General features: G+C 42.6%; 1 protein-coding gene across 1 annotated transcript in view; it reads right to left on the minus strand.

The window, feature by feature from the left end:
• LOC132777576 (polyunsaturated fatty acid lipoxygenase ALOX15B-like) overlaps nt 1-25,965 on the minus strand; it is a 31,251-nt gene extending 5,286 nt beyond the window's left edge. The window contains exons 1-12 of the mRNA XM_060779936.2: nt 25,612-25,965; nt 17,499-17,703; nt 17,264-17,345; nt 15,993-16,115; nt 12,355-12,458; nt 10,338-10,510; nt 8,147-8,290; nt 6,516-6,719; nt 4,472-4,558; nt 3,995-4,164; nt 1,373-1,494; nt 164-264 (exon numbers count right to left, since the gene is read on the minus strand). Coding sequence (XP_060635919.2) covers nt 164-264; nt 1,373-1,494; nt 3,995-4,164; nt 4,472-4,558; nt 6,516-6,719; nt 8,147-8,290; nt 10,338-10,510; nt 12,355-12,458; nt 15,993-16,115; nt 17,264-17,345; nt 17,499-17,703; nt 25,612-25,872 — 1,776 coding nt within the window. The 5' untranslated portion in view covers nt 25,873-25,965. The remainder of the gene's footprint in view (nt 1-163; nt 265-1,372; nt 1,495-3,994; nt 4,165-4,471; nt 4,559-6,515; nt 6,720-8,146; nt 8,291-10,337; nt 10,511-12,354; nt 12,459-15,992; nt 16,116-17,263; nt 17,346-17,498; nt 17,704-25,611) is intronic.
• Between the last annotated feature and the right edge of the window lie 670 nt (nt 25,966-26,635).

The raw sequence follows: 26,635 nt of genomic DNA on the forward strand, positions 1-26,635 counted from the left end.
TTATCGGCTTCAAGGGAAAGATTTACTTGCATGGCATGCTCAGCTTGCAAAGACTTCCTTGTTCAAAAATCCCCTGAGACCCTCTTCCCCAGGGGGAAAGAGGTGATGCAATGCGTGGCGCGCCTCTTCCCTTGAGGCAAGGACAAAGAACTGGCTGACCTACCTGGCCACTGTTGACCGCAGCGTGATAAGCGGAGCACGTGAAGATCGCCATGGTCAGGAATTTGATGAGTTCTGGGATCGAACGGAGGGAGGAAGGGACACCTGTAGGGAGGGGAAGGAGCCTTCATAAAACATGTCACATTTCCAGGAGAAGCTTACCAACAGTGGGATATGTTAGACCAAAGTTGGGAAAGTTACTTTTTGGACCACAAGTCCCAGAACCTTTAGTGGCCAAGTTCCAGGAGAAGCTTACCAACAGTGAGATATGTTAGACCAAAGTTGGGAAAGTTACTTTTTGGACCACAAGTCCCAGAACCTTTAGTGGCCATGTTCCAGGAGAAGCTTACCAACAGTGGGATATGTTAGACCAAAGTTGGGAAAGTTACTTTTTGGACCACAAGTCCCAGAACTTTTAGTGGCCATGTTCCAGGAGAAGCTTACCAACAGTGGGATATGTTAGACCAAACTTGGAAAAGTTACTTTTTGGACCACAAATCCAAGAACCTTTAGTGGCCATGTTCCAGAAGATTACCAACAGTGAGATATGTTAGACCTAACTTGGAAAAGTTACGTTTTGGGTCACAGGTCCCAGAGCCTTTAGTGGCCATGTTCCAGGAGAAGATTACCAACAATGGGATATGTTAGACCAAACTTGGAAAAGTTACTTTTTGGACCACAAGTCCCAGAACCTTTAGTGCCCATGTTACAGGAGAAGCTTACCAACAGTGAGATATGTAAGACCTAACTTGGAAAAGTTACTTTTTGGACCACAAGTCCCAGAACCTTTAGTGGTCATGTTCCAGAAGAAGATTACCAACAGTGACATATGGAAAAGTTACTTTTTGGACCACAAGTCCCAGAACCTTTAGGTGCCATGTTCCAGAAGAAGATTACCAACGGTGGGATATGTTAGACCAAACTTGGAAAAGTTACTTTTTGGACCACAAGTCCCAGAACCTTTAGCGGCCATGTTCCAGAAGAAGATTACCAACAGTGGGATATGTTAGACCAAACTTGGAAAAGTTACTTTTAGGACCACAGGTCCCAGAACATGATTATGACTTTGTTGGGGAAAGGGAAAGTAAGTAACTCACTACTTGTAATGGACAAGTAACTAATTACTTGTAATGAGTTGCTTTCAATTTCTTGTAATGCATTACTTTCAAGTTACTCTCAAAAATAGAAGATAATATTTCCTTTCTTGGATTACCTGAAGTCCGTCTGGCCAGGAAACCTTTGGTAAAGATATCGCAAACCCAGGCTTGCAATTCATAATCCCTTTGGACTGATAAGTTGTTTTGGTAGTAAAGTTCCACAATGCCAGAGACGTAACTGTGCAGAGAGAGAGAGAAAGAAGTCAAGCCTTTTTTCCTTCATGCAATTCTTGCTAAAAGCATAATCATATCAGCTCAGCAATAAATACGGTACTTGCAAAACTCCCTTATGTTCCTAATAGGTATTTTGCCTGAAGCCCGATGAAGAAATCAGATCTATTACTTGAAAATGGAAGAATTTACTCTACATACTAGACATATTTTTGACTGCCCTAAGCCAAATCTTCAGGAGCAGGTAACTGGGAAAATGTAAAGGTGTGTCTACATCGGGCTGGGCTTTAGGACAGCAGGTTAAACCGCCAGCTGTAGAAAATCTTGCCAATCAAAAGGTTGACAGCTCAAGCTCGGGTTGGGGTGAGCTCCCACTGTCAGCCCAGCTTCTGCCCACCTTGCAGATTGAAAACAGTAATGTGAGTAGATAAATAGGTATTGTTAATTGTATAACTCAGTGTTTCTCAACCTTCCTAATGCCGCGACCCCTTAATACAGTTCCTCATGTTGTGGTGGCCCCCAACCATAACATTATTTTGTTGCTACTTCATAATTGTAATTTTGCTACCGTCATGAATTGTCATGTAAATATCTGAAATGCAGGATGTATTTTCCTTCACTGGACCAAATTTGACACAAATACCCAATATGCCCAAATTTGAATACTGGTGGGGTTGGGGGGGGGGGGTGTAGTTTTGTCATTTGGGAGTTGTAATTGCTGGGATTTATAGTTCACCTACAATCAAAGAGCATTCTGAACTCCACCAACAAGGGAATTGAACCAAACTTGGCATACAGCACTCCCATGACCAACAGAAAATACTGGAAGGGTTTGGTATGCATTGACCTTAAGTTTTAGAATTGCTGTTCACCTACATCCAGAGAGCACTGTGGACTCAAACAATGATGGATCTGGGCTAAACTTGGCATGAATCCTCAATATGCCCAAATGTGAACACTGGTGGAGTTTGGAGAAGATAGATCTTGACATCTGGGAGTTGTAGTTGCTGGGATTTCTAGTTCACCTGCAATCAAAGAGCATTCCGAACCCCACCAATGATAGAATTTGGCCAAACTTCCCACACAGAACCCCCAGGAGCAACAGAAAATACTGTGTTTTCCAATGGTCTTTGGCAACCTCTTTGAGACCCCCTTGCAACCCCCCCCCCCCCCCCCCGAAGTCCCAACTGCCAGGTTGAGAAATGTTGGTACAACTGCATTGAATGTTTACCATGTATGTGTTCTGTAATCTGCCCTGAGTCCCTCCTAGGGGAGATAGAGTGGAGTATAAATAAAGTATATTATTATTATTATTATTATTATTATTATTATTATTATTATTTGAAACACAACAAGATGAGTCCACAGAAAACAAGATCACAATGCTGACTATTGTACTGGATCACACGTCAGACACTTCCCAAGTGTCTAGGACTGTGTGATGTATCGGCGAATAATGCGTGCAGATCCCAGTAAGGTGGCCTTCTGCATCTGGCAGATGGTCATTTTGTCCGTGCCGATTGTGTTTAAGTGCAGGCCAGGGTCTTTAGGCACTGCACCCAGTGTGCCGATCACCACTGGGACCACCTTGACTGACTTGTGCCAGAGTCTTTGCAGTTCGATCTTTAAATCCTCATATCGTGGATTATTATTGTGATGATGATGATGTTGATGATGATGAAGATTATTATTATTATTATTTGAAACACAACAAGATGCGTCCACAGCAGACACTCTGCTGGCTGTTGAATTGGATCACACGTTGGACATTTCCCAAGTGTCTAGGGAATTATTATTATTATTATTATTATTATTATTATTATATAGGGAATTATTATTATTATTATAATTATCATATCGTGGATTATTATTATTATTATTATTATTATTATTTGAAACGCAACAAGGTGCGTCCACAGCAGACACTCTGCTGGCTGTTGAATTGGATCACACGTTGGACACTTCCCAAGTGTCTAGGGAATTATTATTATTATTATTATTATTATTATATAGGGAATAATAATATAGGGAATAATCATCATCATCATCATATTGTGGATTATTATTATTATTATTATTATTATTATTATTATTGAGCATATATAGGTTTCATCCCACTTCAACTGTCCATTCTATGGAATACTGAAATTTGTAGTCAACTGAGCTCCTTAGATCTAGTTTGTTTTTTTTCAATCTCTGGTCATTGAACTGTTTTTGAGTCCTTCATGATCAGGCAGGGACAACTGGAGTTTGGATGCATCTACACTGTGAAATTAATACAGTTCTGTACCACTCTTCAACTGCCATAGCTAAATGCTATGGAATCTTGGGAGTTGTAGTTTGCTGGCACTCCAGCAGTCCTTGGCAGAGAAGGCTGTAAAATTATAGCTCCCAAAGCACTGAGCCATGGCAGCTGAAGGGGTGTCAAACTGCATTAACTCTACAGTGTAGACATGCAGCCTCATTCACTGAGTCAACACATCCCCCAAAATCCTCGTTTTGCCCACCTCTCAATGGCATCCCATATCTTCAAGCCATCATCTCTGTAGTAGTAATTGCGAACGGAAGTGACTCCTCGGGCTTCGATGTCATCAGGAAGGCAAAGATGGGTGTAAGTCAGGTTTTCGAGGCCCTTTTTGAGAAGCACAGCTAGTCCTTTTCTTCCAATGGCTATGGCCTGCGAGGAATTTGGAGGAGAAGGGAGGCATTTAGGACCAAGTGGTGACAAACTGCATTTATTGTACAGTGTAGATCAGGCATGGGCTAACTTTGGCCCTCCAGGTGTTTTGGACTTCAACTCCCACCATTCCTAACAGCCGGTAGGCTGTTAGGAATGGTGGGAGTTGAAGTCCAAAACACCTGGAGGGCCAAAGTTAGCCCATACCTAGTGTAGATGTCTTGGAAGTCCTGGATGGGAGATGGCAATCGGAACTGGATACTCAATAACTTTTTAATGACACCTCAGAAGGGTCCCACATACTCACTCGATCAAAGGTCCCTCCCTGGCAGATGAGATAAGTCCGAGCCAAGACATTGATATGGACGGAATAGCGGAGGTGAGGAATCAGGAGCTGGAAAGGAAAAGGGACAAACATGAAGCTTGAGATACATGGAGTTGGGTCTCTATTTAGAGAGACAAACCAGGATAGAAAGAATCATAACAACCACAACAACAACAACACAACCACAACCACAACAACAACAACACAATTCTTAGTGTCTTGTTCTTTTTGGCCTGTTCCTGGGATTATTTGGAGCACTGATTCAGGAAATTGCATTGGACAGACTGCATCAGCTATAGTTTCTTAAATAGGCTATCATGGTTTCCAATGGGCTTGCAAAACTGGTAGTTCTGCATCTCAAAAACTAGAGCTGATAATGGAAAACAGGTGTCATTTTTGGAACCAGCAGGTCAAGTATACACAGAAACAGGTCAAACATATGAGACAGAAAAATGTGTGTTGGTCTGCATAATAACAAGTACACTAGGACTGATAATAAAAATAATGTATTGTCGAAGGCTTTCATGGCTGGAATCACTGGGTTCTTGTAGGCTTTTCCGGGCTATATGGCCATGTTCTAGAGGCACTTTCTCCTGACGTTCTGCCTGCATCTATGGCAAGCATCCTCAGAGGTAGTGAGGTCTGTTGGAAGTAGGAAAATGGGTTTATATATCTGTGGAATGATCAGGGTGGGACAAAGGACTGTTGTCTGCTGGAGCTAGGTGTGAATGTTTCAACATTCAACATTCAACATCAGTTGAAACATTCACACCTAGCTCCAGCAGACAAGAGTCCTTTGTCCCACCCTGATCATTCCATAGATATATCAACCCATTTTCCTACTTCCAGCAGACCTCACTACCTCTGAGGATGCTTGCCATAGATGCAGGCGAAATGTCAGGAGAAAATGCCTCTAGAACATAGCCATATAACCCAGAAAAACCTACAAAAACCCATAAAAATAATGATTTAGTGTGCAGTTTCCCCTTAACTTTATGTTGTTTGAGGTGGTGGGAGGGACTACAGAGCATGTGACCAGATCTGGGACTATTCAGACTGAGACTCCGTTTTAGGTCGTGTTTGCATCCGAAGCAGTACAATACAGTTTACAAGTCAGTCGTGCCAGTCGTGCTGCAGTGTGGTCAGACTGTATTGAGTCAAAGTTTAGTAATATATTAGACTGAAAAGAATGATCTGCAGTCCCTCCTGCAACCTCAAATTATTTATTCATTATTTATTTATTTATAGTATTTATATTCTGCTCTTCTCACCCCACAGGGGACTCAGGGCGGATCACAACGCATGTATACATGGCAAACATTCAACGCCATAGACTAACAACATAATATAGACAGACACACAGAGGCTATTTAACTTCTAGCTTCATGAAGGTATGCTTTGAATTCCAGCCACCAGGGGAGCTGTTGCTTCACCGTCCATTTGTGACACTGATGGAGTACTTCCTCATTCTTTTGCACACTGCTGGAGAGTTTTATGGCGTCATAAATTAGTTAAATTAGCTTCCCTGCATAAGTGGCACCTAAATTTACTATTTGACAGATGCAACTGTCTTTCAGACTGCAAAGGTCAACAGCAAGCTAGACAAATGGTCGGGAACTTCGAACTCATGACCTTTCGATCAGTACTGATTTTAATGCAGCTGACTCCCAACCAGCTACATCACAACCTGGTCCAATATAGAGTTAAGGGAAAACTGAATACCAATACTCACATTTACAATATAGTAAGAAATCTGAATTATGTACATAACGAATTATCATTATAGGAGGCTTGTAGAAAGTTGCTATTTCCAACATACATGACTTCTACAAAACTGCTGAAAGCACCTCTGCCAAAGAATATTATTGTCCTCATTAAACTATAAATCTCAGGGTTTTGTCTATGACATTGAGCTATGGAGGTGAAGATGGGGTCAAACAGCATTCATTTTACTATGTAGATGCCTCCATATACGATCAGCATCGGCACCCCAACCCAACTCCAACTGTTGACCTTTGGTGCTCACCTTGTACAGTGGGTGGCACATGGGTAGCTGTCGCAACGTGGCCACGGTGAAGACTTCGGCCATCAAGTGGCCACGCAGGAGGTGGGCGATCACTTCGTGGGTGTGGAACTCGGAATTGCGCACCCACGTCTTGGCCAAGGTCCAGATCCACTCTTCGTCAGTAGGTAAGAAAATGGGACTCAGGGGTCCTGGATGCTGGCTGAGCTGGAGATAGGAGAAAGCAAAGAGGTTTCCCAAGAGGATGGCATTTTTCATCTAGAGCACATTTCAAACTCAAGGCCTGACATGTAATTTTATAGAACCCTTCAAATGCAGAACTACAATTCCTGTATTCCCTATCATTCCACATCATGACTAGAGCATCCGATGGGAATTGTGATGCAGGAACATCTGGAAGTCTGCAGTTTCTTCAGTTGAGTCAGAATGGGTTTTGAATCTAGATACAAGGCTTGCAGATACAATGTCTGACTTTAAAATGTCCTCAGAGCCATATATTGGGTTGCAATTCCCATTATCCCCAGTTTGCATGGCTTTTGGGATTTGTTGTTCTGAGGACCCAAACTTAAAGAGTGTCGGCCACAATGTCAAAGAGTCTCTGTCTACACAGATTCTTCATCCATGGATTGTATGAGGCTTATGATGAAAACGAGTTTGACTCCTCTGATCTAGACATATTCCCTTGGATGTTGTGAGACTGTGGATCTGTTACAGGATTTAGTCAGAACTTTAAAGGAGCGAAAAAAAGCCCTAGGTGTATTTTGAGATAGGGATCAACATGCTGAACAATTAGATGTTTGGTTGTAGAGCCAATCCCACGGAAACGGAAACCACCAACTACTATATTTGTTGAAAAAGCTATCTAAGGGACTATAATTTATCAGCAAAACCACCAGATACATCAGCCAAACCCAGCATTCATGTTCTAAATGCTGAAATATGAGCAGATATTATGGAAGTTATAATAGCCATACTTTCAAGGAAAGTCCCAAAATGCAGGTCAGTAAATTAGGGTTTTTTGTCAAAGGCTTTCATGGCTGGAATCACTGGGTTATTGTAGGTTGTTGTAGGTTTTTCGGGCTATATGGCCATGGTCTAGAAGCATTCTCTCCTGACGTTTTGCCTGCATCTATGGCAAGCATCCTCAGCGGTTGTGAGGTTGTTAGAGATGCAATCTGACACCATTTTAATGCAATCTGACACCACTTTAACTGCCATGGCTCAACTCTGCGGAATATTGGGAGTTGTAGTTTGGTGAGGCACCAGCAATATTTGGCAGAGAAGGCAAAAGATTTTATAAAACTACAACTCCCACGATTCAATGACATTGAACCACAGTGGTGTCAAATTGTATTAATCTTAAAGTGGCGATGGACCGTTGGAAAACTCCTTCAATGTTCAGACTAAATCACGGAGCGGATTCTCTGCCTCATTGGCACAGCAGTAAAGGAGTTGCTCTGAGGATGCTTGCCATAGATGCAGGCGAAACATCAGGAGAGAATGCTTCTAGAACATGGCCATATAGCCTGAAAAAACCTACAACAACCCAGTAAAGGAGTTGCCAAATGATGTGACGTTTCTATGCTGGGTTTGACATTTCTTTCCCTGCGGAAGGGATGGGCTGTTGTGCTCACCTGGATGGCTAAAGGAATGAGTTCTCCGGTTCGCTTCTGGTGGAGCAAACACAGCGGGGCGGCAACATATTGCTCTTTGCCGTTCACTGGATTGGTGGGAAGTCCATCCAGGATCTTGTAATCCACTAGGAAAATGGTGCCTTTCTGCAAAGACAGAAGTTGGAGAAGGACGTTCATTTCAAGAGGAAAAATGGGGGTGAAAGGCTTTCTTGTGATTTCACATGCATTTACACTCTTCCAACACGTCCGTAAAGGAATAATAATAAATATACAGGGTTAGTCAAAATGAATAGGCCAATATACAATACAATTAATTTTCTTATTGGCCTATTCATTTTGACTAACCCTGTACTTTATTTATATTTTACTAGACCTCATGGGCCATCCAGTCCACCCCCCTGCCAAGAAGCAGGAATATTGCATTCAAAGCACGCCTGACAGATGGCCATCCAGCCTCTGTTTAAAAGCTTCCAAAGAGGGTGCCTCCCCCACACTCTGAGGCAGAGAGTTCCACTACTGAACGGCCTCACAGTCAGGAAGTTCTTCCTCATGTTCAGATGGAATCTCCTTTCTTGTGCCCTCCCAATTGCTGGCATGTCCGCCTTTTATTATCACCCCACCAAGCAGTACCTATTTATCTACTTATCTACTTTTATCAGCCTTTCGATTCGTAAGATTTTCTGCAGCTGGCGATTTAACCCAGGCCTATAGCGAGGGGGTGGTTTTAGGGGTTCAAACCCCCCCCCCCCCAAAAAAAAATGTTTCAGATTTTTTTAAAAAACCTGGTTTACTCATAAATTTTAACTGGTCAACCAAATCCCCATGCTAAGTCTATGAGATGCAAAAAATTAAGAGTCCCTCCAGAACTGTAAGCACTATCTCAAGCAAATATTGACAATTTATTCACACTGTCATTACTTGCAGCAACAGCCGATGTAGTGAAGCAACCAAGCAACTCATTAAGGAGGCCAGACTTGGTGGAAGTGGTTGACAGGAGTGGAGTTGCAGGCTATTGAAGGTTGCTCTGCCCCCTGCTATGCTCTTTGCTTCAGCGTGAGCTAGGAGGCAGGTTTCAACCCCCCCCCCCCCCCCCAATTTTCAACCCTCCCCGAAATTTTCAACCCCCCCCCCCCAAAATTGTCAACCCTCCCCGAAATGTTTTTCTGGCTACGGCCTTGATTTAACCCACTGTGCTAAGTCCGGCCCTTATCAGGAAATCGTCACCAATGCATCATGGTCATATATGAGTGCCTCTACACTGTGGAATGAATGCAGCTGGACACCATTTTAACTGCTATGGGATCCTGAGGTTGTAGTTTCCCAAGATATTTTGTCTTCTCTGCCAAAGACTCACCAAACGACAATTCCCATTGTTCCACAGCATTGGCAGTTAAACTGGTGTCAAAAAATATATAGCAATTTGGACACAGCGTATTATTTGGGAACACAGAAATGCTGGACCACTCTCACAACCACCATGTCAGACTACACAGAGAATCCACTGAAATCCACAAGCATGTGGACAATTTCAACAGAAAGGAGGAAACCATGAAATTGAGCAAAATCTGGCTACCAGTATTTAAAAACTCTAAAATTGGGACAATAAATAAAGAACAACACTCAAAAACAGGCCAATTCCAGACAAGAAATAATCAGGGCCAGCTAATCACCTCCCAAGAAAGGATTCCTCCAGGCAGGAAGCAGCTACACCTTGGAACTGCTAGGCCATTAAATGCTAATCAAGGTGGCCAATTGCAACATTCACACCTACCTCCAACAGAAAAGAGTTCTTTCTCCCACCCTGGACAATCCACAGATATATAAACCCCATTTTCCTATTTCCAACAGACCTCACAACCTCTGAGGATGCCTGCCATAGATGCAGGTGAAACATCAGGAGAGAATGCTTCTGGAACATGGCCATACAGCCCAGAAAACTCACAGCAACCCAATATATAGCATTTCTGCATTGTAGACACGACTTGCCTTTAACTCTCCAACTAAGTGCCAAGTTTAACAGGCCAGAATATCAATTCCGGGTTAAAAGGAATATTAAACCAAAATGTCAAACTTTTTGCTTGTTTGGCTTCAGTGCATTAGATAGTTCCTTTAAAATATGGACTGAAATCTGGAGCTCACTGGATAGTTTCTTTAAGTTCTCCTATTTGAATACGTAGAGAAAATAAATTACCTTCAGCTCCTCTCTGAGGGTAGTGTGTTCTCCCAAAGGACCGGCCACCATATCTTGGGTGACAGGGAAATTTTCGGGGATCCGGTCACATTTCTGGATCAAGATGGGGTTGATCCCATTAAGAAACTGATAGCCAAAGAATTCATCATCATTCCAGTGCTGAAACACATATTCTGGGGAGATGGAGAAAAGTAGAAAGAGAGGCAGATAGATAGGCACAGGGTATTGGTCAAAATAATTACAAATTCTGGTCCGTGGGTGCATCTACATTGCAGACTTAATGCAATTTGACCTCACTTTAACTGCCAAAGCTCAATGCCGGGCTTTAGCACAGCAAATTAACCGCCAGCTGCAGAAAGTCTTGCCAGTTGAAAGATTGACAGTTCAAGCCCGGGTCCGGGTGAGCTTCTGGCCATCAGACTAGCTTCTGCTCACCTAGCAGCAACGTGAGTAGATAAATAGGTACCACTTTAAGCAGGGAGGTAATAAAAGGCATCCATAAGGACATGCCGAAAATTTGGTTGGGAGGTCATCTAGGGACAACAAAAGATCCTTAGCATGGAAGATGGAGCAACAGCACCTCCCCATGGTCAGTCGAGCACAGACTCCAGATGCCGGTGATGGAAAAAGACGGGGAAAGCCTATGCCTCTGTTTATGTATTGTCTGTTCTTGTCAATTGTATAATGGCATTGACTGCCATATATGTGTTCTGTACTCTGTCTTAAGTTCCCTGGGGGAGATAGAGCGGAATATAAATAAAGTATATTATATTGTCGAAGGCTTTCATGGCCAGAATCACTGGGTTGTTGTAGGTTTTTTCGGGCTATATAGCCATGTTCTAGAGGCATTCACTCCTCACATTTCACCTGCATCTATGGCAATGCATCTAGAACAGTGGTTCTCAACCTGTGGGTCCCCAGATGTTTTGGCCTTCAACTCCCAGAAATCCTAACAGTGGTAAACTGACTGGGATTTCTGGGAGTTGTAGGCCAAAACACCTGGGGACCCACAGGTTGAGAACCACTGCTCTAGAACATGGTCATATAAGCCAAAAAAGCCTACAACAACCCAAAGTATATTATATATTACTATGCCCCCTGGTGGCATAGCGGATTAGACCGATGAGCTGTTGAACTTGCTGACTGAAAGGTTGGCAGTTCAAATCGAGGGAACGGGGTGAGCTCTTGCTGTTAGGCCCAGCTTCTGCCAACCTAGCAGTTCGATAACATGCAAATGGGAGTAGATCAATAGGTACTGCTTCTGTGAGAAGGTAACGCCGCTCCATGCAGTCATGATAGCCACATGACCTTGGAGATCTCTACGGACAACGCTGGCTCTTCGGCTTGGAAATGGAGATAAGCACTTAATGTCAGGGGAAGCCTCTACCTTTACTTATATTATATTAATGGTATGGAATCCTAGGAGTTGTAGTTTGGTAGGGGCCCAGTACTCTTGGCTAAAGACTTTGTAAAACTAAAACTCCCAGGATTTCATAGCATTGAGCCATGAGAGTGCAAGGGACGTCAAACTGCATTAAATCAACCTAGTAGATGCAAATCAGCATCGTAGATGCATGATATTTTCTCATTTTATTTATGTCACTTTTCATTTGACATATCTTCTCAGAAGGCATTAATTCCCCCAATGTATACCATGCAATTATTGGCCCTCTGTATCCGCAAATTTTGCACCCAAAGATACCACCATCCACAACTTTAAAATATTCCAAATAATTTAAAAAAAAACAAATATTGGTTTTTCATTTTATACGATGCCATTTAACTGTGTCATTCTATATAATGGGACTTCAGCATCAACGTTGTGATATCTACACGAGGGTCCTGGAACCAAATCCCAGTCAATGCTATATGACCACTTTACTGACTTAAATGGCATGTATATATTATGGGATAGACATTTCTTTTGCAAATCCATAAAGGGGGGAATTACAGAGGTGAGGAAGGGAAAGCTTGCAACTTGACCATCATCAATGGCCATTGCTTGACCATCACTAACCTGTGGCAGGAGTGTGATAGAACCAGAAGACCTTGCGGATGTCCTCGAGTTTCCCCCAGGAATAAGGTTTGTCCAGGAAGCCTTTCATTTTGGCCTCAAAAAGGCTGAGAGAAGAAGGAGAAGAAGGAAGCAGTGAGATCACTTTGTCTTCACAAATAGTGCTAAAATCAAGAGATTTGATTCTGTTATGTTTTTTCTACACAATGGGATGCTTCCTTGTACACAAAGGGTGCATCTACAACACTGTAGAATGAATGCAGTTTGACACACACTTTGATTGCCATGGATCAATGCTATAGGATCCTGGGAATTGTAGTTTGCTGAGGCACCAGTACTATATGGTACAGGAAGGTAAAGATCTTGCAAAACTACTCCTCCAAGGATCCCATAACTTTGAGCCATGGCAGTTCAAGTGGTGTCAAACCACATTAGTAGACCGCCAAAGTTTGGAGATATTCCCTTTTGGACTGCAACTCCCCAAATCCTGAGATTCTGGAGATTGAAATGCTTCCATTTACACAGAGTACACCTCTATATATTGGACTGCAATGCATAGCATCCCTTAATATAACCCCTGATTGGTGAAAGCTGATGGGATTTGCAGTCTGACAACATCTGGAAGGTAATCCCATTTATACCTGGTGCACTTTCACGTATTGGACTGTAATGCATAGCATCCCTTCATAGAATCATAGAATCAAAGAGTTGGAAGAGACCTCATGGGCCATCCAGTCCAACCCCATTCTGCCAAGAAGCAGGAATATTGCATTCAAATCACCCCTGACAGATGGCCATCCAGCCTCTGTTTAAAAGCTTCCAAAGAAGGAGCCTCCACCACACTCCGGGGCAGAGAGTTCCACTGCTGAACAGCTCTCACATCAGGAAATTCTTCCTCATGTTCAGATGGAATCTCCTCTCTTGTAGTTTGAAGCCATTGTTCCATGTCCTAGTCTCCAAGGAAGCAGGACTTCATATAAGTCTTGATTGGCGAAGGCTGATGGGATTTGCAGTCTGACAACATCTGGAAGGTTGATATAGAATCAGGCCATTGGCCCATCCAGATGTAGTGTTTTTGGGTCCCAAGCACATCCTTTTTACAAATGCCACACCTGGAGATGGACTTGGGACAAGTGAACTGGGAAAGAGGTGTCAAACTGCATTAATTCTACAATGTAGATGCACCCCTAGTCTCATTTGGGGATGAGCCATAAAAGAGGGCTTCAAGATGGTGAACACAGAATTACAGAATTATTGTGTCAGGAGCGAACCAAAACAGTTGTATTGCATTACAAACAAACAAACAAACAAAAACACAAAATTTGCAGACTTGGTATTCTATTAAATGTCCTTTGACCAGTGGCTGGCCACTTATCATAGAATAATAGTAGGAATACCCCACATGGGCCATCTAGTCCAACCCCCAAAACATAAGGGATTGGTAGGTGTATACTAGAACTCGGAGACTTGAGCTATCTTGATCTCAGTCCCTTTGCAGTTCCTTCCCGAGTACAATTTGAAATCAGGATCTACAGGCAACGCTGGAATGTGCATTTCGTGCCAAGATTCAGCTGCGGGATATGCTGGTGCAATTCATAAAGATATGGATGATAAGCATGTCAACTGCATTGGCAAGATAAGGCACCGCTTTATTTACATCAGAAATTTTCTCCTGCTTCTGCATGATATGAATATGCTACCATACAATGCAGTTTCGAATTGCATTATATGGCAATGTAGGTGGAACCTTAGATATACTAAAATGACACAGGTTGGCAGGTGAAATAAAAATGATAATGATCTTCATCCAAACATTAAAAACAATGCAGTTTAAATCCTGCAACATATTCAATTAAGATACAATTTACAAGGCACCCAAATACCTGGGAGTTACACTGGACGGTGCTTGACCTACAAGAAGCACTGCCTGAATATCAAGCAAAAAGAGGGCATTAGAAATAATACCATTCGAAAGCTGACTGGCACAACCTGGGGATCACAACCAGGCACAGTGAAGACATCTACCCTTGCACTTTGCTACTCTGCTGCTGAGTATGCATGCCCAGTGTGGAACACATCTCACCATGCTAAAACAGTGCATGTGGCTCTTAATGAGACATGCTAAATTATCACAGGGTGTCTGTGCCCTACCACTCACTCAAGGAAAATAGGAAAAGACAATCAAGAATTAATGAGCAAATCAGTAACAATTTGACTCCTGAGCAAAACAACCGTTTTGCTAGTGAGAGACGTCAAAAGAAAACCATCCATTAGGTTGAAATTCCTTTCCCAGAACTAGGACAGACTGGTTTAAAATCCAGCCAAAGCCAACAACATTTTGGAAAAAAACAAAACTGGGTGAAAGATATTCGTTTGCATTGAACTTTTCACACCTCCTTTTGAATAATGAGATTCAAATGCCTTTTTGTTATTGTTGTATTTTCTGGTACACATATGCACATCTATCTCTTTGTCATGCTTATTAGAAATATTATATATTCATCCAGTCACAGTTTATGATATTAGTGGTTAAATTTGTGTGTGTGTGTGTGAGAAGCATCTTGAAAAACTGCAAGTCGCTACTGGTGTGAGAGAATTGGCCATCTGCAAGGACGCTACCCAGGAGATGCCCGGATGCTTTGATGTTCTACCATCCTTGTGGGAGGCTTCTCTCATGTCCCCGCATGCTGAGCTGGAGCTGACAGAGGGAGCTCATTCACGCTTTCCCCAAATTCAAACCTATGACCTCTCAGTCTTCAGTCCTGCTGGCACAAAGGTTTAACCCACTGCGCCACTGGGGCTCCTAGATGCTCTGACACTATATTGATGAGGAGATATTGGAAAAATAGATATTTATTGATTGATTTATGTATGTACTTTACAAGCACTGAAATGTAAAGAAAAATCAAGTTCTCTCTCTGTATAGAAAGAATGCTAACAGGCAAACAAGCTGTGTCCAGGCACAGCAAGAGAGGGACTAAAGAGGGAGGCATGTTATCTATACATCCCAAGAGAGAGATAAGCCACACAGGCTGGTACGAAAAGCCCAGTGTCTTCCTTCTCGAGAAGGAGCCAATGCCTCCTCAATGACAGGTCCAAGTGGGCCCCTTGATTGATGAATGTAAGATGCTGCTAGAAAGAAATACACAGAAACATGCTTTTTGCATGTTGGAAGGTAGAATTTGATATTCTTATGATGCTAAGGTGACACCGTGAGTGACGTTAATGTATGTAGAAGCATGTTCTTTGTTTGCTTGAATTTGAAAGGTATAAAGGCACAGTGAAACGCCTCTATTATTGCTCTAGTGCTTTTGGACATAGTCCACTCCAGGGCCCCAGCTGGAAATAAATCCGTGCTTTTTTTTAGACCTCCGGAACTCTCTTTGTCTCTTTTCCTGAAACCTTCTTCCTGCCATTTCAATACGTTGGCTGTTTAAACTGAAAATATTTGGCCAGACTGGATTTGGGGAATAATAACAATTCTCCATCGTGGTCCATTGTTGCAGAATGAATAAATGAATGGATGGAATTGCTTACTTTTGGTGTTGTTGTTTTATAAGCACCACAACTGAGCTATAATAGTGCAGGGGCACCAAATTATTTCACTCTTAGGGTGGACAGCACTGCGTCAAAACACTTACGCCATTGTTCCGCGCCCGAAAAAGGCTGTAGATTTGGGGAAAGAATACTGGATGTTGTACTCCATGGAGTTGGGGCTGTCAATATCAGCGCACCATGGGACCGCTGGGAGGTATTCCTTCCATCTAGGCACAGGAAAAAGTAAAAAGAGGTCAGGTTAATATACAGTATGAGAGACACCCATTCCCATAGGCTTCGTATCCGGAATTTCATCTATCTGCATCCAGTGAAATGTGTCCTTTCTCAACATGTTCTAGATCAGTGGTTCTCAGGCTTCCTAATGCCGCGACCCCTTAATACAGTTCCTCATGTTGTGTTAACCCCCAAACATAAAATTATTTTTGTTGCTATTTCACAACTCTAGTTTTGCTACTGTTATGGATTGTAATGTAAACATCTGGTATGCAGGATGTATTTTCATTCACTGAACCAAATTTGGCACAATACTCTAGACACCCATATTTGAATACTGGTGGTCTTGGGAGGGATTGATATTGCCATTTGGGAGTTATAGTTGCTGGGACTTATAGTTAACCTACAATCAAAGAACATTCTGAACGCCACCAACAATGGAATTGAACCAAACTTGGCACACAGAACTACCATAACCAACAAAAAGTAGGGTTTGGTGGGCATTGACCTTGAGTTTGGAGTTGTAGTTCACCTATATCCAGAGAGCATTGTGGACTCAAACAATAATGGATCTGGACCAAACTTGCCCAAATACCCAATATGCCCAAATGTGAACACTGGTGGAGTTTGAGGGAAACAGACCTCAACAGTATTTTCTCTTGGTCATGGGAATTCTGTGTGCCAAGTTTTATTCAATTCCATCATTGATGGAGTTCAGAAGGCTCTTTGATTGTAGGTGAACTATAAATCCCAGCAACTCCAGCATTACCAAATAACAAAATCAATCACCCTAACCCCACCAGTATTCAAATTTGGGTGTATCAGGTATTTGTGCCAAATTTGGTCCAGTGACTGAAAATACATCCTGCATATCAGATATTTACATTACGATTCATAACAGGAGCAAAACAACAGTAATGAAGTAGCAATGAAAATAACGTTAATGTTGGGGGTCACCACAACATGAGGACCTATACTAAGGGGTCGCGGCATTAGTAAGGTTGAGAACCACTGAACTAGAAGGTACACAGCAGCATTCAGAGTAATAGCCATCTGCTTGCCAAATGCAGCTGAACTAGATATAGATACCTTGATTAATAGTGTCAAAAATTACAAATCTAGTGGTTTGTTTCCAACTCACCCATATTTGCTGTGCTTCTGCACCAACTCTTCCCGGCGGTGTCTCCGCTGCAAATAGTGAGTATCATCCGAAGCAGTTTTAGCTAGATGGAAGGAAATTGGGAAAATCAGCATGTTTTCCTACTCTTCCTACTAAAGCTGTGAAATGCTTTAGATGGGGATTCTAAGGATGCATATGTATTAATTGTGATAGCATCTTTACTAAGGCCTCTGCCATTTGTTTCGAAAGGTCTTACCTGCTCCTTCCCGGAAGGACACGGTACAGTATCCCTCTATCCAGGAGTAACAGGGGAAACTATAAACGTCTCCCTCTGGGGACGTCACTCGTACAGCATCGCAGAACCAACTGCTCTCCGGGAAGAAAGAATAGGGATCCTTATGGAGGCGGATCAGGAGGATCGAGCCCAGGTCATAGTCACAAGGCACCTCGTGGTCTTCTACCTGTTGGGAAAGACTTGGGAGTCATTTTCTCCTATCATGGGATGAAGAAGGCAGGATATAATGTCTCAAACTCTAGCTCTCATTATTCCATAGCACTGAGCCATGGTAGTGAATGTGGCATCACACTACATTCATTCCTGCAGTGGCGTGGCACGCACCTGTCACGAAAATATCATTGCAGATTTGATAAATGTGGATTTGAAATGATCTGTGGGTATGAATGAAAGTATGGAAGGATGTATGGATGGAGTTAATAATTTTGGAAACATCAGTAAAATATTAAGGCCTGCAATGACTAACTACCTGCTTGCTGGACTGTAATTAAAAGTTGCTAATGAGAACTAAAAGGTAAACTGTGATGAGAACTGGACAGTGCTAAGATAAATGTTTACAATGTTAAGAAGGAAGTCAACATAAGCCTTGCGTTTATCAACACCAATCAAGAAGTTCAACATCTGGCCAGGAAACTGAGATGGAGCCAGGATGTATGGATGGAATTAATAATTTTGGAAACATTCGTAAAATATTAAGTAAAATATTAAGGCCTGCAATGACTAACAATGACTGCTGGACTGTAATTAAAAGTTGCTAATGAGAACTAAAAAGTAAACTGTGATAAGAACTGGACAGTGATAAGATAAATGTTTACAATGTTAAGAAGAAAGTCAACACAAGTCTTCCATTTATCAACACCAATCAAGAAGATCAACATCTGACCAGGAAATTGAGATGGGGCCAGGATGTAAGGAAGGAGTTAATAATTTTGGAAACATCAGTAAAATATTAAGACCTGCAATTACTAACCACCTGCTTGCTGGACCGTGATTAAAAGTTGCAAATGAGAACTAAAAAGTAAACTGTGATAAGAACTGGGCAGTGATAAGATAAATGTTTACAATGTTAAGAAGGAAGTCAACAAAAGCCTTGCATTTATTAACACCAATCAAGAAGATCAACATCTAGCCAGGAAACTGAGATGGAGCCAGGATGGAAGACGACTTATGGAAAGAAGTTTTGACAGCATTCTGAAGTGTTGGTGTTATGGAAGTTTTGGAACTATGCGTTGGCAGGCTGTAAGAGAGCAGGGCCTGGCCTAACAGGTGCTTCTCCAAGGAGGGAAAAAAGGATATGGTAATATTTGGATGCATGACGATGAATGCATGTACATGTGTGTGAATGGTGATTGAAAATGTAATTCTTCTTTGTTTGCTTGTAAATCCAATGTAGCTGCATAGAATCTGTATGTCCAATGTCATTCTTTGTGTAAAAGTTGTGTAAAGGTTCTGATATACCCTCTCACATTGGAAATTGCAATAAAAAGAACCTATGCTTTAAAGTTATTGAAAAGTTATTCATGACAAATTGGAGTCAGAAGTGGGATATTCTTTTCCAGTGTGGGAAAGTTATTCATAACACACCCTCAGTCCAAAATCCCAAAGAAAATGTAATTCCTTTAAATTTTGGACTAAAATCCAGAGTAGATTCATGATCCTTCTGATACAGAAGACAAATTGCATTAATTCTACTACACTACAAGATGCTGCCTTCTTCTTCCTCCCAACACCAAAAAGCACATCCTGTGCTGGTACAGCTGTACAAGAAGCCTAAATTTCCTTGCTATGCATGCCTTTGTTTTGGCCATGCATTTTGCATTTGGGTGGTTCCGTCCAGGCTGCAGCCATAGGGCCAGCCACCTGTCTATCATCATTAAGTTCTTTCATCATTAAGTTCATTAAGTCCCCTTTCCCCAGGGTTCTGGGAGGTAAAAGAAAGTTTTTAGTTCTGTCTTACAGTTCACAAGCTCAGTTACAGGACGTGAGAGCTTCTCCCACCTGTAGAAAGCTTCGTTTCTCACAAACTTTGGGGGAAAGCAGTTCCACAGCTTTACTAAGAATACAGCCAGCTTTGCTAGAAGGTAAAGGACACCAGCTGGAAAATTTACAAAGTCTTTGCTAGTAAAGTCTACTCGGGTTTCCCATAAAGCAAAATGGGACTGGGAGTAGGGCCCCATGCCAGCCTAAGAACAGATTGCCAAGGGAAGGGTCAAGGATTTCCTTTATAGAAGAAAGAAACAGTTCTTGAAGCAAGTGGCCTGTCCCTTGTGGGCAGATTAAGAAAGCTACCAGTTTTCCAGAGTTTTAAAGTATTTGATTGACTTGTTGAAGATTTAAGCATTAATAAAGAACCTTGTTAAACTTTCTAAGCTTCTAAAGACTTTGCATAGGGAAATCTATAGGGCCTCTCAGCCGAGGCACCCCGGGTGTCCTGCTGAGCATATAGAGACAATTGCTGTTAATAGACAATTGCTACAGGCCCAGCGGTTGACAGCACACATCCAGCAAGACAAAGACAAGAAAAGGGGAAACTGAACCAGTCTCCTTGAAAGACTGTAAAAATGAGTTTCTTTGACAGAGGCTTTTTAAACCTAGACCTTGGGTCTTATCTCTTTTTGAGCCAAAAATGGCACTGCAGTGAAGAATGGAAGAACAGCGACACCTGCAGGACAATGACTGCAATTTCATTCAGCCATGAGTTGGAATCAGGTCAGAGTTCACATGAGGAGTCAGGCTGGATCTAGACTGCCCTATATCCCAGGATCTGGCCCCAGATTATCTGTTTACCCCAGATTATATGGCAGTGTATACTCAGTCAGATAATCTGGGATCGGATCCTGGGATACACGTATCGGGCAATGTAGATCCAGCCTCAGAAAGGTCCTAATCTTTGCAGCGATCTTTTTCTTTTCGTATCAGGAGCAACTTGAGAAACAGCAGATCACTTCTGGTGTGAGAGAATTGGTTGTCTGCAAGGATGTTGCCCAGGGGACGCCCAGATGTTTTGATATTTTACCATCCTTGGGGATGGCTACATATTAGTAAACAAAAGGGGTGCATCTACTCTGTTGAATTAATGCAGTTTGACACCATTTTAAATGTGCTCCCAGGCTGGGGATTGTGGGGTTGCATTTGTGGGTGATTGAAATTATTATTATTATTATTATTATTATTATTATTATTATTATTTGTACCCTGCTTTATCTCCCCCAAAGGGGACTCAATGCGGCTTGACATAAAAGCATTAGTATACAATTTAAAATATACAAATATACAAACACTGAAACAGAATATACAAATAAAGTAAATAAATAAATAAACACAAAGAGTACTAAAAATGAGTTAAAATCAGCTGTTAAAAATATACACATTTCATGTATATTCAATGGCTTTATCATTTTATCATTATGTTGTTTTATACTGATCCAAACATAGTGGAAACAAGAGCATATGCCTTTGGGACTCCGGTATTTATCCTTCTTTTTGGCGAGGGACTTCTCTCTTCCCTGGGAATGCAATGGTGGTACATTTAGGGATGCATTCAGATGGTAGAATTAATGCAGTTTAACACCACTTTAACTGCCATGGCTCAATGTTATGTAATCTTGGGCATTGTAGCTTGTGGCAGCCCCAGCACATGGGCAAAGATGGCAAAAAACATTGTGAAACTATAACTCCCAGGATTCCATAGAATGGTGATGGCAAACTTCATTAATTCTTCTGTGCAAAGTCTGTAGACACACCCTTAAAATATGCCTGGCAACAAAATAAAGCCGAACCTAAGGTACATCAGTGCATTTAAGATATAATGCAAAATCAAACCCAGATCCAGAATTCTGAAATCTGAAATATTCCAAAATGCAAAGCTATCTATATAGGTGACTGAGGAAGGATCTACACTGCCATATAATCCAGATTATCACAATAGATAGTCCAGATTATCTGATTTGAACTGGATTATATGAGTCTACACTGCCATATAATCCAGTTCAAAGCAGATAATCTGAATTTTATATGCCAGTATAGATGGGGCCTATGATAACAACTCTTTTGTTTTTCTGCTGTTTCAGTGTGCTCAATATGGACAGGAGCAGCCAGAGGTTGACATGGGCAGGAGCAGCCAGATGGCGTGGAGGCTGCTAAGACAGCTGAGCAATGACCCCTCACAAACTAATACCCATGCCAACATAAAGGCAGACCAGATAGCACACCAACTCTTGAAGAACGGGAAACCCAACCTTGTCACCAAAGTAGGAAAGAAACCAATAGCCAGACAACCAGAGATTGAGAACAACCTTCATGAACCCTTTACATCTACTGAATTGGACATGGCTCTCAATAAATGTAAAAATGGCAAAGCAGCTGGCCTGGATGATCTACGGATGGAACAAATCAAGAACTTTGGTCCAAAAGCAAGGCGCTGGCTGCTGGAGCTGATGAACAACCACACTGCATCCTGTCAGATCCCCAAAATCTGGAGGAAAGCAAGAGTCATCGCCATCTTGAAGCCAGGCAAAGACCATAATGATCCAAAAAGCTACAGACCAATCTCCCTGTTGTGCCACCTCTACAAAGTTCTGGAGAGACTTATTTTGCATAGAATTACGGGGGAAAAGACCCATGTCTGATCCCACAGCAAGATGGCTTCAGGAAAGGCAAAAGCTGCACATCGCAAGTGCTGAACTTGACTCAGCACATAGAAGATGGCTTTGAAAGGCAGCAGATCACAGGAGCTGTCTTCATAGACCTGTCAGCAGCTTATGATACCCTGAACCACCGCCTCCTCCTGAGAAAAATGTATAATGTCACAAAGGACTACCACCTCACCTGCCTCATAGGAAACCTGCTACAAAACAGGAGCTTTTTTGTTGAGTTCCAGGGCCAGAGAAGCAGATGGCGGAAACAGAAGAACAGCCTGCCTCAGGGGAGCGTGCTTACTCCATCCATGTTCAACATCTACACAAATAACCAGCCACTGCCAGAAGGGACAGAGAGTTTCATCTATGCTGATGATCGTGCCATTACTGCTCAAGCAGGGAGCTTTGAGATGGTAGAACAGAAGCTCTCCGAAGCTCTAGGTGCCCTTACTGCCTATTGCAGGGAAAACCAGCTGATCCCTAGCCCATCTAAAACACAGACATGTGCTTTTCACCTCAAGAACAGACAAGCATCCTGAGCTCTGAGGATCACCTGGGAAGGAATCCCACTGGAGCATTGCAGTGCACCCAAATACCTGGGAGTCACCCTTGACCGTGCTCTGACCTACAAGAAGCACTGCCTGAACATCAAGCAAAAAGTGGGTGCTAGAAACAATATCATACGAAAGCTGACTGGCACAACCTGGGGATCACAACCAGATACAGTGAAGACATCTGTCCTTGCTCTATGCTACTCTGCTGCTGAGTATGCATGCCCAGTGTGGAACACATCTCACCACGCTAAAACAATTGAGGTGGTTCTTAATGAGACATGCCACATTATTACAGGCCCTACACCACTGGAAAAATTACACTGTCTAGCCGGTATCGCACCACCTGACATCCACTGAGAAGTAGCAGTCAATAGTGAAAGGACCAAGGCAGAGACATCTCCAGCTCATCCCTTGTTTGGGTATCAGCCAGCATGTCAATGACTTAAATCAAGAAATAGTTTTCTAAGATCTACAGAGACACTCACTGGAACACCTCAGCAAGCGAGAGTCCAGAAGTGGCAGGCTCAAATCCAGAACCTCAATCAATGGCTGCTACCAAATGAGAGACTCCTCCCTGGGCACACAGAAGATGGGGCGACATGGAAGGCGCTGAACAGACTGCGCTCTCGCAAAGGACATTTAATCAACTACCAAGCTTGCAAACTCTGTTTTGTCTGTTTGTTAAAAATTCGTTTAAAATGTAATACAATTGTTTGGTTGATACTGACACGATAAATAAATAAGTGTGCTCAAACTATTCTTCATACCCAAAACTATTAAAACAATGGTATGTATAAAATACCTTTCGGCTAGGTGTATGTGAAACACACATTAATTTTGTGTTTAAACTTGGGTCCCATCTCTGAGATACCTTATTATGTGCATATATACAAATGCAGATATTCCAGATTCCAGAGTAACCAAGCATTTTGGATAAAGGAGGCTCAACCTGTGTTGCTTTGTGTGCATTAAGAAACCTTATTTATTTATTAGATGCACTTATTGACCGCCATTCTCAGCCCTTACGGGCGACTCATGGCGGTGTACAGTACACATAAAAAGACAGTTACAGAGGCCAGTATCAACAACATATGACTATAAATAAATAAATAAATAAATAAATAATAAATTAAGAAACCTCCATTGAAGACAAGGCTTTTTTTGGAGGCATGAGTCAATAATTGGAGATCTCCCTCCTGACATTTCATGATCCCACAGCACAATGCTTTAACCTGCATTTCCTCAATGCTGATGTCAGATTAAGCATGCTCTTGGAATGGCACGTGGTTACTATGAGCAAGAGACTCAGGTGAAATAGCTTCCAAAAAAACTTCCTGTTATGGTGGCAACTGAGTGGCCTAACCAAAAAAATGCAGTGGAACCATGCTTCCTTCAAGCTGTTTTTATGCCTGGTGCCTGGTTTAATACAGAAACTAAGTTATGAAATATTTTCCTATTGTAGAGAGGAGATTCCATCTGAACATGAGGAAGAACTTCCTGACTGTGAGAGCCGTTCAGCAGTGGAACTCTCTGCCCCGGAGTGTGGTGGAGGCTCCTTCTTTGGAAGCTTTTAAACAGAGGCTGGATGGCCATCTGTCAGGGGTGATTTGAATGCAATATTCCTGCTTCTTGGCAGAATGGGGTTGGACTGGATGGCCCATGAGGTCTCGTCCAACTCTTTGATTCTTTGATTCTACGATTCTATGTGAACTAAAGGCATTAGGGTGAGGATGAATGACCAAATCAAGATTAAATCAAATCTAATGCAAACATAGCTCTCAATCCCAATGCTGAAAGTGTAGAGTAGAACAGGGGTGCCACAGCTTCATATTCCCAGAACAGCTGGAATGAAGCCTTTGATTTTCATTTTCTCCCCACAACTTAACCCTACATTTGTGGAACGATGCCTGCTTGGCACGGAGAAAGCACACAGGTGGATTCTTGCACCTGTGATTAAAAATACACTTCGCCAGCAGCAAGTCAGAGGGGAAAAAATCTAATGGCGGTTCAGGGGCCTAGGCAACCAACCCATCTGGCATCGACCGCAGGTGAATTATTAGCTTGGCATGCCCAAAAAAAGCTTCGCACATTCTTGTTGAGTCAGTGCTTCGCATCAGTCACCAAAATAATCTGGAGATGGGCATCAAATCATGTGTTGACTCTCAAGGCACTACGTGCTGCATCACCTCTTAACAAACATTATTTACATTTATGTAAAAAGTTTATCTGCATATCCAGGTCTCCTGCTTCATGAAGCTGTGACTGACCCATTCCTTCCACCAAGAAGCTCTTGAGGATCCATCCCTTCCACTAGCCCTTCCAGCAAGATGCTGTAAACAAACCATCCCTGCCATCAACCCTTCCATGAAGAAGCTGTGGATGATCTATCCCTTCCACCAATTCTTCCACCAAAAAGCTGCTGAGGATCCATCCTTTTCATCACTCCTTCCATCAAGAAGCTATGGATGATTAGTTCCTTCCACCAACTCTTTGATCAAGGAGCTGAGACTTGATTTGTTCCTTCCATCAAGAAGCTCTTGAGGATCCATCCCATCCACTAACCCTTCCACCAAGACACTGCAAAGGAATTATCCCTTCCACCAACCCTTCCATCAAGAAGCTGTGGATGATCTGTCCCTTCTACAAACTCTTCCATAAAGAAGCTATGGATGATCCTTCCCTTCCATTCATTCTTCCATGAAGAAGCGATAGACGATTCCTTATTTTCACCAACCTTTCCACCAAGAAGATATGAATGATCTATCCCTTTAACCAACCCTTTCATGAAGAGACTATGGATGATCTATTCCTTCCATCACTCATTCCATCAAGAAGCTATAGATGATCCTTTCCATCCACCAACCCAGGGACCCCAAAGCTTACCCATCCTTGAGCAGAACTGATGCCAACGTGATTCAGAAGGTGCTTCGAACTCTCCCCATTGGTGCCCACCAAGGTGATTGAGATGGCATCAAAGGTCCCTGTCAAAAGGCCCTTGCCAGTGGTTACTTGGACCTTGTAGACCACCGGCTCATTGGGCTTGCTGTAGAAGATGCCTGTTGGTTCCATCCTGTCCAGGCTGTTGGCAGAAAAGGTTGCCAGGGAGCCCGCCTTATAAACATGATGCGCAGAGGAGGGAAACATCTTCCGCAGAAACCGGCTCGTCTCCCTTTGGCTTGGCAACGCCCAGATGCCTTCAAGCTACGGAACAAGGCGAGAAGTCAACGCCTCCTTGCGCTCTCCCACATCTCAGAGGTGCCTCCTACGGATCCGTCTCCTATTTATATCCTCACACCTTTCTCACCCATACTTCCCCATTAAAAAATGGAGGAGTCCAGAGCAAAGCCACCTGTATCTCCTCCGTGGGTGGTGACCTCACAAGGAGATCCGAAAGGACAGGTGAGAAGAAGAGATCAAGGCCACAGAGGGAGATGGAGTGATTGAATAAACATGAAATAGATGGATAGATAGGCATATGAAAGTGGTGCATTTTCACTCACAAATAATTGAAGGGATGGGGATTTTATGGACAAGCCTGCTCTGTACCAACCTGCCTGGCTTCCCTCCCTCTTTGCAGCTGCTTCGTTTGGGTTAGGTTCTTTCTTTTGCAGAAGGAAATATAATCACAAACACTGACCTGGGAGTTGGTTCAGGCCAGAATCAAGGGCTGGTTTTCACAATCCAATGGTGATGGGTGACAGGTTCCATCGCTAACATCCTGACAGGGGATGATGGATGCTCTGGATGAATGCTCCAGGAGGATGCCAGCTTGGGGAAGGCTGTTTAGGGAATGTGGCATTGCCACATCGTTGTGCTTTCTTAGGCTGAGACATTGGCCGCACTTGATTACACATGGTTTATATGAATCATGATCAATGTCTTCTTATAAAACCAGGACACATGTCAT

The sequence above is a fragment of the Anolis sagrei genome, chromosome 6 (assembly GCF_037176765.1).
Source record: "Anolis sagrei isolate rAnoSag1 chromosome 6, rAnoSag1.mat, whole genome shotgun sequence".
Classification (NCBI taxonomy): domain Eukaryota; kingdom Metazoa; phylum Chordata; class Lepidosauria; order Squamata; family Dactyloidae; genus Anolis; species Anolis sagrei.